We start from the raw sequence: 19,633 nt of genomic DNA on the forward strand, positions 1-19,633 counted from the left end.
AATACAGATAATGAGTATACTCAGTGTACAATAAATAGGACAGTTCACGTGTTTTTTGTTTTTTTTTTTTTGAATCTGGCTGATCTGTTCCTCATTCTCAGAGCTGGAATTTTCTTCAGCGATTTCCTAGACATATAAGGTTCTAAAATGCTGAGGAAGAGAAGTAGTTTCCCTTCCCCCATCAGCCTAGTGTAAACACACCCCTGCTACACTGACTTGTTATCTCACTCTTTCCCCTTCAAGCTTTCTATTCAAACACCCACAGTGGCTCCAGCCCCAATATCCATTACAGAGGTTCTGATTTTTTTTTCTCCCTAATTAAAAAGCTGAATCCAACACATTCCTGAAAAGTAGTCAACACTCCGCATCCGATGGAGTCCTAGAATCCCCAAAGACCACTTAGGCCAGCGCTTCCCAAATATGGTTGCACATCAGATGCACATAGGGAGTTTTTTTTAAATTCCCAGGCTCTAACCCATACCTAATAATGGCTGAGGGCAGGGCCAGGTGATGGTTATCCTTTTTTAAAGCTCCCCATGCTATTCGGATGCACAGCTAAACTTGGGAGCCACTTATATAGTCCAGTCCCTATGTGATACTCCCTTCCACAGGCTTCTGCCAAATGGCTTCCTACCCCTCTTTGTCCTCCTCCAGCGATGAAGGGCTCCTTTCCTTTCAAGGCAGCCCTCCTGTCCTTAGCCAGCTCTGCTCCACCAGGAAGTTTTCTCTCTGCTTCACTGTAACTCCCCCTCACTGATCTGGTTTTGCCTTCTAGGATCCCACAAATCCTGTCTGGTTTTGTCCTTCAGAGAGGGTACATCTTGTCCCTCGAGTTGTGAAGGCCAACACCCCAGGTTCTTCTGCTGTTCCTCACAGACACAGCCCCCAGCCTTCCACCGTGGGGGCCACTTCCTGTCTGCCACTGGCCTCTCAGGTCTGCTGCTTTCCAATGCAGTCTGACCACCACAGGATCCATGCTTGACTTGTCATGAACTCACCACCGTCCATCAATAAAGCCTGTCAATGATTGTCCAACTAATCATTAAGTCAATTGACCCCGGAGTGCCATCCGTGCCAAGTGCCCGAGGGGTGTTGACTGTCGATGTCCTATGGGGAAGACAGAAAGGGCTCTGCAAGAGGGTGACATGATTGCTGGGGACCCTCCCCACAAAGGCATGGATATCAAGGTGACAAGATACAAAACATAGGGCCTTAATGAAGGGCTCAGTTCTGCAGCAAGCGCTGTGAACATCCTGAGGAGGATATGGAAAGAAGGATTCCATAGTGATGTGGCTTAATGAAAGAACTGTGGGAGTTAGGTTCAGCGGGAAAATGTCCTGAGCACTCTAAACACTGTATGTGGAGTCATGGGGATTTAAAACAGGGAATTGGTGGAAGGACCAGAGGAAGACCAGGACTGACTCCCAGAACACCTTGGGGGAGACCTGCTAAATCCTCATTACTATCTGAGGCTCCCTGGGGTTATTTGAGCAAGGTACACTCCTGACTCAACCCAGGGGTCAAAGAGCTGAAGCCACAGCTGCCACTCCAGAAACCCAGGGAAAAGACAGGAATTCTTCTGCAGAAAATCCTTACCTTTCTAACATTCTGTGAGTGATGCCCTGAAAGGGCAGGACAATACCCTGCCTGCTCCCCATCCAGCAGTACTGATTGGCAGCCCCTAGTCCACATCCAGAACTCTGAGGAGGTGGCTGAGAAACGCAACTGTTAGCTTTCTGACCTCTCCACCCAGAAGGTGGGTGTATGGCTGTGGAGTGAGAGGCGCTCAGGTTGCCCGTCTTAGCATCCTTTACAGCACTAAGATGGAGAGCAACAGGCTTCAGAAACTTCACCCCTCCAGCGGAACTATATGCCACCTAGCAGAGGATGATGTCATCCGTATCAAGTGATAGGACAAAAGTTCTTGATATAATGCTAAGATTGTTTTAAGCATTAGAATTCACTATATGATTTGATTTTTATTAAAATAATTGCTTTTAAAGATGCAGAGGGAGAAAGACTGGCAAGATGAACCCACCCAACCTTAAGAATGGCTACCTTTGGGTGAAAGGATTACAGGTGATTTCTTTCTTCTTTCATCCTTTTCTGTGTTTCCCAAGTTTTCTACAACCATGTGTGTGTGGTCTTGGGACAAAGAAAATCGACGTTTAAAAAATGCGCAAATATAAAATCTCAAAGGAACCGGGGGGAAAGGGTAAAGAAAATGGAAGTCGCAGTCGCAGTCAGAAATCGGTGAACCCAGGGGGGCGGGGGGAAACAGGGGAGAGGCGAGGCAGAGGAGTGTTAAGGAGAGGCTCGGGGTCGCCATCTAGCCAAGTGCACAGTGCTGGGTGACCTGGGGACGCCCCTCTCTCTCCAAGCTCTATCTTCCCTACCAGATGAGCACTTTGGGAACTGAGACGTGACAACGTGGCCACCAACCCCCGGGAGAAGGAGCTAGGGAGCGCTGGAGTTGTGCGAGCTTCTCGGGGAAGGGAGGCTGGGAAAGGCGGGGCGCAGGCTCCTGGGCGGAGCGGCCCCTGCCCAAGGCGAGCGCCTGGGGCGCAGGAGGAGCTTGTTTGCGGTGGAGCGTCATAGGCCGCCGAGCGGGGGCGTGGAGGCGGGGTCTGCAGCGCGTCCCGGAGGGGCGAGGTACCGGACTTTGGAGAGAGGTCTCATCTGAACCCGGAATTGGTCCTGAACCGGATCCCGAGCCAGTTGCAGGTAGTAAAGCCCTTCCTCCCTCGGCGCCCCGGGGAAACCGCAGCTCCCTGCACCAGGGCTTCCCATCTTGGGCGGCCTTTCTGCTTGGCGCTCACTGCAGGACCCACTTCCCGCCCTCTCTCGCTCTCCTCAGTCTCCGGTTGGCGCTGAACCGGAGGACACCGACCTTCCAAACCTTCCCTGTCACTACGACCCCAACACTCCCGCCCACCAGGCTTACTCCAGCACTGGTCCTCTGGCCATAGCCCAGAAACTGGGACGCGCCCCACCCCCTTCCTCTAGAAGGACTGAGTTAAGTGCTGCCACTGTCCCAGGAAGTCTGGCCCTTAGCTCCGTGGGCGCTTATATAGGGTGACCTATAAGAAAACCCCTGCCTGTACTCGAGGAAATGCATAGCTAGTCCTGCTCTGTGTCCTCAGTGAGTCCCTGAACCTCTCTGATACCCAGCCTTCTTCCAGTATGGGGATCAACATCTGCCGGGATCGCCAAGGAGGTTCAGGGAGGCTTGATGAATTTACAATGAGGAGATGGGCTGGAAACTGTAAAATGAGCTGCACCTGTGAATAGTGAGCTTCCTATTTGGATCTGGAGTCAACTGGCATAGACTCCATCTAGGACCCCGGCATGGGAATAGCCTTGGTGTGGGCAAGAAGTAGTTTGCCAGCCTGCTTAGTATCTCCAAGACCTCCTAGGATGATCCCCCTTTCCTCCCCCTCCCCCTGGGATTCTCCCCTCCCACTGTTGCAAGTTTGCTTCTGTCTCAGCCTGTGGCAGAGCTCAGGGCCCAGGAACTTAGGTGCACCCCTGATAAGTGTGCTGGCTGCTCAGCTGGCCCCCTTCCCACCCCACCAGGGAGGGCTTGCCGGGTGGGCATTGTTTTTTATGGGTTTGGGGACCTGGCTGGAGCCTTGCTTTCCTGAATGAGTTCTTTGTTCCTTGCAGCTGTCAGTGGTGGAGATGGAGTCCGGTGGGGGTCAGGGGATTGCTCAATTGCTTCAACTTATCTAGGAACTTTAGACTCTGTTTAATGTTTATTTAGTGACTCTTATATGCTGCTTAACTTTTACTGAAGTAGTTGTTTTAATAAAGTCTACCTTGTTTTCAGAGTCATAGCCCAGAATACCCAGACTCTTCTTCCCAGCTGCTGCTTAACTGGCAGCACCCTTGGGCAAACTGAGGCTCCGACTGAGACCTGTGCTTGGGGGTTGGGCTAGGTTGGTTTTGGAGGCACTGACAGCTCTGATGTCCTGGGTGGAGTGTGTCTGACTGTCTTATATGCAAGACCCCATTCCATATAACCTCATGGGGCATTTCACATATGAGGTGACATATGAGGTGACATGCAGCAAGTCACTCCCAGAAGGCAAATGTCTCCAAGTTCCTTTCGTTTCTACTAAAGTCTGAGGTCAATTCTTCAATGGCTTTTGTGGGAATCCCCCTGTGTCCTCAGTATATCACTCAGTGACCATCTGTTGAGCAGCTGTTCTGTAGAAAGCATAATTCTAGAAATCAGGGACCCAGCCATGAATGGAACAATAACAAGCCCAAAGCCGTGCCCTCTTTTTGCTTTAATAAGTACATTTTAATAGTTTGATGAGCTCTTTCAACTATGCCTTGTCCCTGTGGATTGTATGGGATTCCTGTTATATGAGTAATGCCAAATGTTGAGCAAAATTGTTTAAAAGAGGTAGAAGTATAACCAGGGGCATTATCTGTTTTTAACTGTTTTGGAACACCCGCAGTGGCAAAATTTTGTAAGCAATGAGCTATAACATCTTTAGTTTTTTCTCCGGCATGAAGGGAGCCCATCAAAAATCCAGAAGAAGTATCAACTGTAACATGCAAATATTTTAATTTTCCAAATTCTGGCAAGTGTGTGACGTCCATCTGCCAAATATGGTTAGGTATCAATCCTCTAGGATTGACTCCAAGATTAACTTGTGGTAAAAAGGTCACACAATTTTGACATTGTTTTATTATTTGTCTAGCTTGTTCCTTAGTTATTTTAAAACGCTTTTGTAAAGTATTAGCATTGACATGGAACCTTTTATGAAAATTTATAGCTTCTTCTAGTGTAGAGAAAATATGTATGTCATGTGTAGTTTTATCTGCTAAATCATTGCCCAAACTAAGGGCTCCAGGCAATCCTGTATGTGCCCTGATATGTCCTATAAAGAATGGATCTTTTCTGTCCCAGATTAGACTTTGTATAGTGGAAAGCAAAGAGAAAACAGTAGAGGAAGGGGAAATCCTACCAGCATCTTCAAGAGATACTATAGCGTTAACTATATACTGACTGTCGGAAAATAAATTAAATACAGAATCTTTAAACATCACAAAAGGTTGTAATACTGCATTAAGCTCTACCTTTTGAGCTGATTTTTTAGGTACTAAAAATGTAAAAGTTTGATCAGGGGTAACTACTGCTGCTGTACCATTATTTGACCCATCAGTGAATATATTTGGAGCATTCATGATAGGTGTTTTTCTTGTCATTTTTGGAAAAATTACAGGATGCAATGACCAAAAAGACAATAAAGGATTAGATGGTAAGTGGTTATCAAATGAAACATTAGATTTGCACATGATTATTGCCCAAGTATTTAACTCATTAGCTAACTCATCAATTTGATTCATAGTATATGGAGTAATAATTTTATTGGGAGAAATTCCAAACACTCCCTTTGCTGCTTTTATTCCTTTGAGTATTAATTGTCCTACAGCCTCAGGATACCTAGTAAGAATAGTGTTAGGAGAATAAGATAAATGTATCCATAATAATGGACCTTCTTGCCAAAATACTCCTGTAGGAATATTTTTTGTTGGTAGTACAATAAATAATAAAGGCAAACTTATATCAATTCTATCCAAATGCATATTTTCCATATATGTTTCAATGATTTTTAATGCCTTTCTTGCTTCAGGCGTTAACATTCAGGGTGAATTTGGATCTGATGGACCTTTTAGGATATCAAATAAAGGTCCCAACTCTCCTGCTGGTATACCTAAATAAGGCCTTATCCAATTTATGTCTCCTAATAACTTTTGAAAGTCATTAAGTGATTTGAGTTGATCTACTCGTATTTGAATTTGTGGTGGACGGACCATGGTTGAGGATAATAGAACTCCTAAATAATTAATTGGAAAATTTAATTGTACTTTATCTATTGCTATCTCTAGATTATAATTTTTTAATAAGTTTGTAAGTGTGGCATAACATTCTAGCAATGTGTTTTTAGCTTTGTGTGCTAATAATACATCATCCATATAGTGAAATATTTGTAGTTCAGGATTTTGATTTCTAAGTGGCTGGATTACTTTGTTAACATAAATTTGACACATAGTTGGGCTGTTAGCCTTCCCTTGAGGGAGTACTTTCCATTCATATCTCTGATCAGGACCTTCATGATTCAGTGCAGGGATAGTAAATGCAAAACGTGGACTATCCTCAGGATGAATTGGAATTGAAAAAAAACAATCTTTAATATCTATAACTAAAACATACCAGGTTTTTGGCAAAGCAGACAACTGAGGAATCCCTGATTGAGCAGGTCCCATAATAACCATCTCATTATTAATGGCTCTTAAATCTTGCACTAATCTCCATTTACCAGATTTCTTTTTGATGACAAAAATGGGAGTATTATGGGGAGATACAGAAGGTTGTATATGTCCTTCCGCTAATTGTTGTTTGACCAGGTCATGGGCTTCTTGTATCTTTTCTTTAGTCAGGGGCCACTGAGGAACCCATACTGGTCTTTCTGATTTCCAAGTAATTTTGATTGTCTCAGTGGCCCTTTCTGAAAATCCAACCCATGTCTGTCTGTTCCTTGATCTATTTGTATTGGTGCTGCTATACCTTGTTCTTGTTTTTCTAATCTTTTTCCTTTCCTAAAACCTTGTCTAGTCATAATAGTGGGTGCATTTTGGTTGATGTTATTTGTTAATGTCAAACCTAATTGATCTAGGACATCTCGTCCCCATAAATTTACGGGAAGATGATCCAATACATATGGCTGTATAGTTCCTTCACATCCTTCAGGATCCTTCCAATCTAATACCATTGCACTTCTATGGGGATTAGTCGCCACTCCTAGGCCTTGAAGCGTTTGAGTGGCTTGTTGTAATGGCCAATGTTTTGGCCATTCTTGATGAGAGATGATGCTAAGGTCTGCACCTGTATCCAGTAGTCCATTAAATTCATGTCCTTGAATATTTAGTTTTAGCATGGGGCGAGAATCTAAATTTAAAGAAAGCATAGCCCAATCTACACCTGTGGAGCCTAATCAGTTGGAACCTCTTTCTACAGTACGACTGGAAAATTTATCATGTAGGCTGGGTATTATTAGTAACTGTGCTATTCTATCTCCTGGTGAAATTACTGATATACCCTTTGGAGAACTGGCTATAATTTTTATTTCACCTTCATAATCGGGATCAATTACCCCAGGACTTATCATAAGTCCTTTTAGAGTAGAAGAGCTGCGTCCCAATAGTAAGCCTACTGTTCCTTTGGGAAGAGGTCCTTTCACCCCTGTGGGAATGATTTGAACTCCCATCTCTGGAGTTCGTACTGCTCTGGCGGAGGCGCAGATGTCCAACCCTGCGCTCCCTCTGGTTTGTCTGATGAGGGATCTGACGGACAATGTGTCCTGGGCACTACCCTGATGGGGTTGCTGGGTTCCTCCAGTGCTCCGTATATTTGTGGTTTTGGGCCCCGGAGCATTGGGCCCCCCTGTCCATTTTTTGGCAATGGAGCCCGATGCCTTTCTCCACGATATCGTGGATAAACACCTGGTCCTTGTTCGTTTTTTGATAATGGAGTACCCTCTATGGTGGTTTGAGAACGGCATTCATTAGCCCAATGTCTCCCTCTACGGCATCGTGGGCAAATACCTGGTATTCTACTCCTTTGATACCTAGTTTTGTTAAATCCTCCTCCAATGGGGCAATTCCTTTTAAAATGTCCTGTTTGTTCACAATTGTAGCATGTTCTTGGCCTGGCATCTAAAGCCTGTTTTACTGCAGCTGCCACAATTTTCCCTTGTTCATTAATGTCTCTGGCATCTAAAGCCTGTTTTACTGCAGCTGCCATGACTTGCTCTTGTTCATTAATGTCTCTACATAATTTAATATATGTGTTTAAATCTTCATGTTTCCATGGTCTAATGATATCTCTGCACCAACGATTCGCTTGCTCATAAGCCAGGTGTTTTAGTAATGGCATTGCTTGTTCTGTATTCCCAAAAACTCTGGTAGCTGTTTGAATAAGCCTATTTACAAATTCAGCATAAGGTTCATTAGCTCCTTGTATTACCTTAGATAATTGACCTTGTAAACCTCCATGTCCTTGTAAAGTCTTCCATGCCTTAATTGCATCTACAGCAATTTGTGCATATACACCAGGATCATATGCAATTTGTTGCTGCTGATCCTCATAAGGTCCCTTTCCTAACAACATATCTAGATTTCTCTGAGGATAACCAGCTGCTGCATTTCGCCTAGCCGTCTCCTTGCAAAATTCCTCATTGGCAACCTTCCATAACAGGTATTGTCCTCCATTTAGCACAGCTTTACACATATTAGCCCAATCTGCTGGCGTCATGTTCAAGTTGTTAATGGATTCGACCATGCTTACAGTGAAGGGTGCTTGAGGACCATAGGTTGTTACAGCCTCTTTTAGCTGCTTCACTGTTTTGAAATTTAAAACATGGTAAACTCGCTGCCCTCCTGCCTCAAATACAGGGCATGTTAATATTTGAGATCTTGTCTCAGGATCCCAACTATCAACTGTAGGGGTTGGGGGCCTCCCAGCATATGGAGGTGGCCTTGTTAGTTGGACATTTACGTCCTCTGGTGATAGAAAGGTGTTAGTAGCAGTCTCCTGTTGTAACTTTCCCCCTGATGGCTTTTTCTGTTTTACACTTTCTTTCTCTGTCTGACTAGCTTGAGAGGCCTTCTCTTTTACTTGAATTTTTTCCTCTGTCTGACTAGTTCGAAAGACCTTCTCTTTTACTTGAATTTTTTCCTCTATCTGACTAGCTCGAGAGACCTTCTCTTTTACTTGAATCAGTATGTCTTCTCCTTCCTCTACCTTTGTCTGAACTGAAGGTTTTGGACTAAGCAAACAAGATACCAACGTCCACAATGGCAATGTGCCAACTGGCAGAGTCCCTGGGCTTTTCTTTTCTATTCTTTTTAAATCTTCACCATGATGGTTCCATTGTGATGTATTTAACAACTCCTCCTTAAAAAGCCATGGGATACATTTTTGTATTGTATCAACGTATGCCCTGACTGCTCTTGATTTTACTGGGATGCCTCCTTCCTCTAACAATTTACTTAACACTCTTTCGGTTTGTTTTTTACTAATTTCTGATCCCATATTTCTACTATAATACAACCCAACAAGATAACACCAAACAAAACCGAGATAGAATGAAATAAAAATGGAACAACAAAAAATCATTATAACCTTTCTCCCTATCTGTTCCTCAGACGCAAATAGTTTTTCCTCAGATGTGAGCGGTTTTTCTTCCGTCTCACTCATCTCCAGGGACAGGCAACTTAAAACAAAAGTGAAGCCAAACAAAAGAAGAATCTTAAAATGGCTACCCATCCTCTCGCCCTGCCCTCAGGGGCGAGCAGTTTACCTTATCACTTACCCTCAGTCGCTCCCCGTGCGAGCCACCAAATGCCGCAGTCTGGCTGGGCACAATCAGGAGCCAGTTGTCAAAAGAAACTAACTTTATTTTTAGAACCACACACGCCAAACAAAACAGCCTCTCAGGAAAAACCCTCAGAGCCCCAACTGCCACCACGGGCTTTCCACAAGCCTCTCTCTCCAACAACACACGCCTCTCTCTCCAACAAGCCTCTCTCCACCTCCCACAATCCTCCTGCTCTTGAGGCCGATTGGCTGGGTCACGTGGGCGGAGCCAAAAAAGTCCCCCAATGAGCAGCTCCGTGGTCTGAAAGGGCAGGGAACAGCCCAATGAGCATCACCGCAGAGGAGCCAATCAGCTAGATGTTGCTGGGGCCGCTGTGAGCCAATCATCAGCCGGCAGCTGGAAGTTTGCTGGCAGCTGGAAGTTTGCTGGGGCCCCTTCGGCTGTGGCTCTCAACACTTTAGTTTCTACTAAAGTCTGAGGTCAATTCTTCAATGGCTTTTGTGGGAATCCCCCTGTGTCCTCAGTATATCACTCAGTGACCATCTGTTGAGCAGCTGTTGTGTAGTAAGCATAATTCTAGAAATCAGGGACCCAGCCATGAATGGAACAGTAACAAGCCCAAAGCCCTGCCCTCGTGGTGAAGGTGAGACAAAATAATAATAATAACATTATGTATGTAAATATAGTGTTTGGTATGTGAGATGGAGAAATGCCAAGCAGGATGCAGGTATAGAGTGTGAGCTGGGAAGAGTGTCGGTTTTGTAAAGGCTGATCAGGGAAGGCCTTGCTAAGCAGATGATGGTATTTGGGCAGAAGAGGCAAGAGAGTGAATCAGAAGAGAGATAGGACATGATGGAACTGGACCAGAGTTCTTCAGGCCCTCGTCCCCCTTAGCAACCCATGTTTTCAGAGGCGATACCCCTTTATGTTATAATCAGAATATGTGAATTGGTGGACCTTTGGGGTGTCCCCTTTGCCCCCTCCCACGTGCTTACCCGGTTCCATCTGTCCCTCTCCAGAGTGGTCAGCATGCTGCGCTTCCTGGTTCCCCGGCTGCTTTGCCTCCAGGGCAGGACTGCCCGGTACTCCTCAGCAGCAGCCCTCCCAAGCCCAATCTCCAACCCAGACATCCGCTACAACCAGCTGTTCATCAACAACGAGTGGCAAGACGCAGTCAGCAAGAAGACCTTCCCCACGGTCAACCCCACCACAGGTGAGGTCATCGGGCACGTGGCTGAAGGGGACAGGGCAGATGTGGACAGGGCAGTGAAAGCAGCCCGTGAGGCCTTCCGCCTGGGTTCCCCGTGGCGCCGCATGGATGCGTCTGAGCGGGGCCGGCTGTTGAACCGCCTGGCGGACCTAGTGGAGCGGGATCGCGTCTACTTGGCCTCCCTGGAGACCTTGGACAACGGGAAGCCTTTCCAAGACTCTTACGCCTTGGACCTGGGTGAGCTCATCAAGGTGTACCGCTACTTTGCTGGCTGGGCCGACAAATGGCATGGGAAGACCATCCCCATGGATGGCGAGCACTTCTGCTTCACCCGGCACGAGCCTGTGGGCGTCTGTGGCCAGATAATACCGTGGAACTTCCCCTTGGTCATGCAGGGCTGGAAGCTGGCCCCGGCCCTGGCCACAGGCAACACCGTGGTCATGAAGGTTGCAGAGCAGACCCCCCTTTCTGCCCTGTACCTGGCCTCCCTCATCAAGGAGGCGGGCTTCCCCCCGGGGGTGGTGAACATCATCACGGGCTACGGCCCAACAGCAGGAGCGGCCATCGCCCAGCACATGGATGTTGACAAAGTTGCCTTCACTGGCTCCACGGAGGTGGGGCACCTGATCCAGAAGGCTGCCGGCGACTCCAACCTCAAGAGAGTCACCCTGGAGCTGGGTGGGAAGAGCCCCAGCATCGTGTTGGCCGATGCCGACATGGGTGACGCCGTGGACCAGTGTCACGAAGCCCTCTTCTTCAACATGGGCCAGTGCTGCTGCGCGGGGTCCCGGACCTTTGTCGAAGAATCCATCTACGATGAGTTTCTCGAGAGAACCGTGGAGAAGGCCAAGCAGAGGAAAGTTGGGAACCCCTTTGAGCTGGACACCCAGCAGGGGCCCCAGGTGGACAAGGAGCAGTTTGAACGAATCCTGGGCTACATCCGGCTGGGCCAGAAGGAGGGGGCAAAACTTCTTTGCGGTGGGGAGCGTTTTGGGGAGCGTGGTTTCTTCATCAAGCCTACGGTCTTTGGTGGGGTGCAGGATGACATGACGATTGCCAAGGAGGAGATCTTTGGGCCCGTGCAGCCCCTGTTCAAGTTCAAGAAGATCGAAGAGGTGATTGAGAGGGCCAACAACACCAGGTATGGCCTGGCTGCTGCCGTGTTCACCAGGGACCTGGACAAGGCCATGTACTTCACCCAGGCCCTGCAGGCTGGGACGGTGTGGGTGAACACCTACAACATCATCACCTGCCACACGCCCTTCGGAGGCTTTAAGGAATCTGGCAATGGGAGGGAGCTGGGGGAGGATGGGCTTAGAGCCTACACGGAGGTGAAGACTGTCACCATCAAGGTTCCCCAGAAAAACTCATGAGAATGCTCACCTCCAGACCCAGCCCAGCCCAGCCGTGCCACAGCTGTCTAGACTGGGCGCTTGCTTCCAATTTTTTTTGGCCCTGGATTCCCTTTATTTGTTCCAAATGAACTGTTAGAAGGAACTCCAACAAATAAAACAACTAAATCAGAGCTGTTCCTTTTAAAGCAGGCTGGAGGCTGGGTTCCACGTCCTTTGCCTCTGCTCCTCAGCCCCTGCACTCTTGGTGGCCCTTGCGTTACTTCTGTGAACCCTTAGGAGTCTCTGGAAGACATTAAAGCCACTCATTGGGTGGACAGTCACTTTTGGTCATTCCTGCTGATCCAGGGACTTTCTGGTAGATGAATCGGTGGATTTGAAAATGGTCTCGTCTCAGAGGATTTGAAGACAATAAGAGTTTTGACCTAGGTGGACAACAAATCTTGGCCCTGTTTTTCATTGACTGAATCTCAAAATGAGGACTTTTTCTTTTCTAAGTTCCAATCCCTGGCTGCTTTGCTTGCTCTTCATTTTATTACTGATTTTCCTTCATGTGAGGAAAAGGGTAGGTGAGGAATGCATTTCTATATAATCACACCTTTAAACTAAACTTGAACACCCCCAATGCCCATTAACTGATGAGTGGATGAACAAAAGGTTTCCATTCCTTTAACTATTCTCCAAACAAAGGAATGAGTGCCAGGCATGGTGGCACACTCCTGTAATCCCAGCTGCTCTGGAGGCTGAGGCAGGAGGATTGCAAGTGCAAGGTCAGCCTGGGCAACTCGGTGAGACCCTGCTTCAATGGGATATAGCTCAGCAGCAGAGCACTTTCCTTGCACATGCTAGGCTCTGGGTTCAATCCCCAATACTGCCCCCTCCCCCTCCAAATGAATTTCTGATACATGCTACAATATAAGTGAACCTTGAAAACATCATGCCGAGTATAAGAGGCCAGACGTGCAAGATAACATGTTATATGATTCCATTTATATGAAGTGTCCAGACCAGGCAAATCCCTATAGATAGAAAGCAGATTAGTGGTTGGATGGGGCTGGGGGAGGAGGGTTGGGCACTAATTGCTTGTGGATATGGGATATCTTTTTGGGAGGATTTGAAAATGTTCTGGAATTAGAAAGTGGTAATAATTGCATAACTTTGAACATGTACTAAAAACAACTGAATTGTACACTTGGTGATATGTTTAATTCCATTTAAAAATTAAAATACACATTCTATTTGCAAATCCTGTGTGTATTCGTGTGTGTGTGTGTGTGTGTTTGTATGTATGTGGATGGATAGATAGATAGATAGACAGACAGATAGATAGATAGCTGTTGAATATTTTAGAGTCCTGGGGCCAGAAGGGACCCAGGTAATTTTCTTGTCTACCCCCTGTCAGGTGCCAAAGTCTATTCCACAGTGTTTCTGTTCTCGTTTTTCATTTTCTCTTGGCTGATCGACAAAGTGCAAATTTGAGACTATAAAGAAAATTTCTAGCTCCTGCCCCGAACAAGCCTATCTCATTTTGAGGCTTCACTGACATTCTCCCCCACCCCCTGTGAAGCCACACCCACCTCAACCCAAGTATAGCACCAGGTCCGTTCCAACACGCTGGATGGAGGTTTCCAGAGCTCCAAGCCTCAGAGTTCACTGTGATGTTGCCAGTCTTGCTGCTTTTCTTCCCAAAGTGAAGGAGTCAAGGTGGACCCGGCCAGCCAGGCCAAAGTCAGAAGCAGAAGGCTGAGCCTGTGTCCCCTTCCGTCTTCCTGGACCACGTTGCTCGGAGATCACCCTGTGTTGAAGTCCACTCGTTCTGTGAGCTGACACCTGGCCCTGGCTTTAACATCCTAGCCTCTGGGGGACTTTATTTTAGTGTCTTCCTGTGGGTTTGGCCTGAAATGGCTTCTTGAGGGCTTAAGGTCTGTTTGGTTCCCTCGTCTCCCTTCCTAGGACCTCCTTCCTATGTCACTTTAGGGTGAGGTGACCCTGACTCTCGGAAGTGCACCTTCCATTCGTTTCTCCTGGAGGCCCTTGGCACCTCTGCAGTACAGTATGGGGACATGGCTGAGGGAGGATGGTGGGCATCTCTAATGGCTAACACAAAAGATCACACCGTTTAACAAATGCTTCCCTGATTCATTACTTCTAGACCAGGGAGGAACTTTGTAGAGGGTGTCCCCTGAGAGGGTGGGATTAGGAAAAGGCAATCTTTAAGATCCCTAATTTCAATCCCTGAAATTCTTTTTACCTTTTTCCTTTCTTTTTTTGAAGTTTTTAAATTTGTTCTTTTTAACTATACGTGACAATAGAATGTATTTTGACATATTATACACACATGGAGTATAACTTCCCATTTTTGTGGTTGTACATGATGTGGAGTTACACTGGTCGTGTACTCATATATGAACATAGGAAAGTAAGGTCTGATTTATTCTACTAGCTTTTCCATTCCCATCTCCCTCCCCTTCCCCCCAACCTCCCTTTTAATCTGGTGGAACACACCCCCCCACCTCTTATGAGTTAGCATCCACATATCAGAACATCCACTCTTTGGTTTTTGAGGATTGGCTTATTTTGCTTAGCATGATAGTGTCCAGTTCCATCCATTTACTGGCAAATGCTATAATTTCATTCTTCTTTATGGCTGAGTAATATTCCATTGTGTATATGTACCACATTTATGTGTTGAAGGGCATCTAGGTTGGTTTCATAACTTAGCTATTATGAATTGAGCTGCTATAAACATTGATGTGGCTGTGTTACTGTAGTATGCTGATTTTAAGTCCTTTGGGTATATATCTATGAGTGGGATAACTGGGTCAACTGGTGGTTCCCTTCCAAGTTTTCTGAGGAAACTCCATACAGCTTTCCAGAGTGGTTGCACCAATTGCAGTCCCACCAGCAACGTATGAGTGTACCTTTTCCCCCCACATCCTTGCCAACATTTATTGTTACTTGTATTCTTGATAATTGCCATTCTGACTAGAGTGAGATGAAATCTCAGTGTAGTTTTAATTTGTATTTCTCTGAATGCTAGAGATGGTGAACATTTTTTCATATTATTTATTGACCAATTGTATTTTTTTTCTGTGAAGTGTCTGTTCAGTTCCTTAGCCCATTTATTGATTGGGTTATTATTATTTTTTTTTGGTGTTAAGTATATGAGTTCTTTATATATCTTGGAGATTAATGTTCTGAGGTGCAGGTGGCAAAGATTTTGTTCCATTCTGTTGGCTCTCTATTCATTCTTGATTGTTTCCTTTGCTGAGAAGAAGCCTTTTAGTTTGATACCATCCCATTTATTGATTCTTGATTTTACTTCTTATGCTTTAGAAGCCTTGTTGAAGAATTCAGTTTGTAAGCTGACATGATGGAGAATTGGACCTACATTTTCTTCTAGCAGGTGCAGGGTCTCTGGTCTAATGCCTAGATCCTTGATCCACTTTGATTTGGGTTTTTTGCAGGGTGAAACTTAGAGGTCTAATTTCATTTTGTTACATATGTATTTCCAGTTTTCCCAGCGCCATTTGTTGAAGAGGCTATCTTTTCTCCAATGTATGTTTATGGTGCCTTTGTCTAGTAGGAGATAACTGTATTTATGTGGGTTTGTCTCTGTATCTTCTATTCTGCACTATTGGTCTTCATATCTGTTTTTGTGTCAATACCATGCCATTTTTGTTACTATAGCTTTGTAGTATAGTTTATGGTCTGGTATTGTGATGCCTCCTGCTTCTCTTGTCTTAGTACGGATTGCTTTGGCTATTCTGGGCCTCTTGTTTTTCCAAGTGAGTTTCGTGATTGTCAAGCCCTGAAATTCTTATTCTGTGGATTCAGATAGATCCCCCTCTTTACTCATTTTACCACTGCTCTGAATGCAGACTTGTGAACTGAACTGGGAGGTTTAACTGGGCATCATCATTCAGTAGGTCATGGCCGTCCAGTCTGAGTGGTGGCTGCTCAGCTCTGGGCCACCCATCCTTTGACACACTTTCCCCAAGCTCACACTCGGTCCAGCACTGTGCTAGGCAGTTCACCTTTATACACCATTGGGACCTTAGAGCTGTCCTGCAAAATCCTGGGTCACCTCCCCGGCTCTCCCCAGATGAGGAAATGGAAGCCGAGAGGTTTAGTAAGCAGCTTGGTTGGGGCCAGTCTCCCATGAGCTTGCCCTGGGATCCAGAATCGGGGCATGCTGAGGAGCCCATTGAATCAAATGGCTAAGCCCCCAAACCCCCAAAGACACCGAACAAGCCCAAATCACCTGGTTTCTTGCTGGATCCCTGAGGGCTGCTGCTCAGTCACACGGATACCTTGATCAGATCTGAGGCCACTTAGGAACTTTAATATGGGTGGGCTCAATTCTGGGCATGAGGCTGACCTCTGGTGGTCACTCTGTTAATTGATTTGCTCAGATCATTTATTATTTAAGGGAAGAAAAGTAAATAAATAAATAAAAAGTCCTGGCTCTAATTGTCAATTGTTGGGGGAAAGAGAATTGAATAAGATAGTCTCTGCCCTGAGGGAGCTCACAGTCCGGCAGGGGAGACGGTTCCAGAACAGGGTGAAAAGTGTAAAGCCAAGTAGAAGTATAGGGGCCAGAAGGTCATGAGAAAAAAATACTATTCATTAAGCACCCAATGATTAGGCTATCCCAATTAATACCCCACTAGCCTCAAGACACATAGGACTATCACTCTACATTTGGAGAACATCAAGCCCTGGAGATGTTTAGCTGGTAACTGGACCAGAACTCCATTCCGGGTCTTTTGCTCCTCTCTATTGCAGCCACAGATTGTCCCCATAGACTTGGGTAGAAGCAGTCTGTGTGCAGGGGCTGGGAACAGAGCCTTGACATAGTTGAGAGTCTCAAGCCACAGGGATCTGTCCATGAGTGAGGAAGACCTTCAAAGGAGACGGAGTCATGTTATAAGCCCCTTTGAAGGCCTCTAGCATATCCTCACCTTGCCTAACCAGAGAGGTGGACAGAGTAAGTGTCCAGGGTCATAAGTCCAGGTAGGACCAGAACATGGCATGAATCACAGGCCTCTTGGCTCCTAACCAAGAATTCTCCCCATGTGTAATAGGTGCCATAACAGATGAACCCCCTGCCCCTTTGAGGGTTCAACACGTCCATGGCTCTTTGTTGATACCCTAATGCAGGAATCTGTTCACACTGCAGTTTTCTAACAGGTTCAGGGGCACAGCTTAACTTCCATCTTGTGGCTGCGCCCTCTACACTGGGTCTTAACCATCTGTATGTGGCATGATCCTAGGAGAAGCTAATAAAAATGATACTTCTTCACCAGACAAAAATGTACATGTGCACATGCACCCCAAATTTTGTACACTTTCAAGGATTTCACAGAACCCGTGAATTCACATCTAGAATTCCAAGCAACCTTTGGGGTTAAGAGGTTAAAAACTTCTCCTTAGGGCCACAGAGACCCATGTCAGCTGGGAGATGGGGAGGAAGGTACAGAAAAGGCACAGTGACTTCTTAGAAGCCATAACCTCTGAACTCCACACCTTAACTGACATTTCAGTGGCAAAAATGACGTGACCCAATGTCCTTGGCACCTGACAATGCGACGCTGTGGAGGGGTTCAGGTTGTAGGGGACAGCACACTGACGGCTCTGCTGCCTGTGGCCACTCTAGGCAGGTGTGTGGGACGGTGACGGGATTCTCTTAGGACGTATTCACAGTCAGTCCTGTCGTGAGCCATTTGATACCCAGCCTTACCCATGATGCTCCTTTCTCCTCCTTTCTTCTTCTCCAAAATCCGTCTGTTTTCGCTTCCTCCAGGCCCTTTGTCTGATCTTCTCAATGAAGCTACCTCAGGCCTTTTGGACTCACAGTGGTCACTGGTCACCTGTCACTTGGTCTTGACCTTAGGCAGCTCTTGCTGGTTAGCATGCCATAAAATGGATCTATTATTATTTTTATAATAATAATAATATATTATTATTATGATTATTATTTTGGTTTGGTCCGGTCCCCCTAGACTGTCTCTCACAGACTCCAAGCACGTCTAGTTTCTCTCCCTGCCCTTTGCCATCTCCTGCAGAATGGTCAGGAGTCCTCAAAGCAGCAGGCCAGTGTAATGATGCTGATCTCCATGGGCTGATGGGGAAACAGAAGCTCAGAGAGTTGAGGGAAGTGACCCAGACCCATAGGTTATGACAGTGCTCCACCTTGGCTCCAGGTCCTCCAACGAATGCCCATTCTTCCCAAGCCACCCTGCCCACACCTTCCGCAGCACAGATCCGGGTCCATGCTTGGTACCATGGGCAGCTTTCCGTGCCAGGGCTGAGACTCCGGAGCATGCAGTGCCTGGGGCACAGCGCGTGCTCTGCAAATGTGTTCGAAGGGTCAGTTCATTCAGGGGAAAGGAGGCTTCCGTCCCCTCCAATTTCCACTCTGCTCAACAGTCAACCTCTCCTTAATATCATGGGTGGGGGGAGATTTAGGCACAGGAAGAGTGGTGGCTGATAAGACAGGTATCTCTATCTCCTGGTACCAGGCACTTCTTAGCCCTGGAGGCAGTCAAGGCTGAACTCCAAGGCAGCCCTGAGCCAGCCGGCGTGGACGAGCCAGCCATCCAGTCCTGCCCTGGGTGATGGGCTCCACGTCCTGAATTCATTAAACTGCAGACACCAGAGTACTGTGATTTCCCTTAATTAATTAAAATATCACATAATAACCATTCTCTGATTTAATGTTCAAGAGGCCCAGGCAAAGGCTGGGAATGAGGAAATTCATTAGAGCAGACTCTGCTGCCGACTGATTCGCTTGTTCTTATTCATTGTCCCTGTATCACCCATCCCTGGGAGAGAGGGGAGAGCAATGTTTTTTAAAGACATAGGAATTAATTTCACCCTGAAACCTGAAGGAAAAATCCACCTTGACTAAAAAACCAGCCGTTTTTTGGTTTAAGGTAAAAAGTGGGTACATTTGGGCAAACACTCACTTAAGGATTATTGCAGACCCTCCTATCCTTACGAGAGTGGACACCCGAAACTATGGAGTGTACCAAAGCCTCCATATACTGTGGGTTTCCTATATGTACAATATATGCCTACAATGTTGAATATAAATTAGGCATAGTAAGCATTAAAACAATAACATAATAAAATAGAACAATAGTGATATGCTATAATAAATGTTATCAGAATGTTTGTTTTCTCTCAGAATATCTTACTGGGCAGCCGGACAGCCAGGCAGCCAGCTTCAAAAAGGCTCTTGGTATGTCGTGGCCCACTGGCACCTGGGCATGTGCCCTCCCTTCCTGGCGTCTCACAGCCTCCAGGCTCCTGGAGAATGCTGCTCAGTGTGTGCCTGGGAGTTGACAGAGTTCACATCAGTGAATGAGCTGGGCGCGGTGGTGCACGCCTGTAATCCCAGCGGCTCGGGAGGCTGAGGCAGGAGGATCACAAGTTCAAAGCCAGACTCAGCAACTTAGTGGGGCTCTTAAGAAACTTAGTGAGACCCTGTCTCTAAATCAGAAAATAAAAAGGGCTGAGGATGTGGCTCAGTGGCAAGTGCCCCTGGGTCCAATCCCTGATACAAAATCATCATAATAAAATTAACTTCAGTGAGTGAATGGAATATTAGAATGCTTGTATAGCTGGACATGCAAATTCAGGGGGCCTTAGAAGAATCCATAGTGTCAGGG

The 19,633-nt window shown here is 46.3% G+C and overlaps 1 protein-coding gene across 1 annotated transcript; it reads left to right on the forward strand.

Annotated features, from left to right (window-relative positions):
- The first annotated feature begins 2,620 nt into the window (after positions 1–2,620).
- Positions 2,621–13,203, forward strand: Aldh1b1 (aldehyde dehydrogenase 1 family member B1). The gene is made up of 2 exons (XM_027930940.2): positions 2,621–2,724; positions 10,415–13,203. Exon 2 carries the CDS (start codon positions 10,425–10,427, stop codon positions 11,976–11,978), a length of 1,554 nt encoding a protein of 517 aa, XP_027786741.1. The 5' UTR covers positions 2,621–2,724; positions 10,415–10,424; the 3' UTR covers positions 11,979–13,203.
- The last annotated feature ends 6,430 nt before the right edge of the window (positions 13,204–19,633 follow it).

The sequence above is a fragment of the Marmota flaviventris genome, chromosome 13, assembly GCF_047511675.1.
Source record: "Marmota flaviventris isolate mMarFla1 chromosome 13, mMarFla1.hap1, whole genome shotgun sequence".
NCBI lineage: Eukaryota > Metazoa > Chordata > Mammalia > Rodentia > Sciuridae > Marmota > Marmota flaviventris.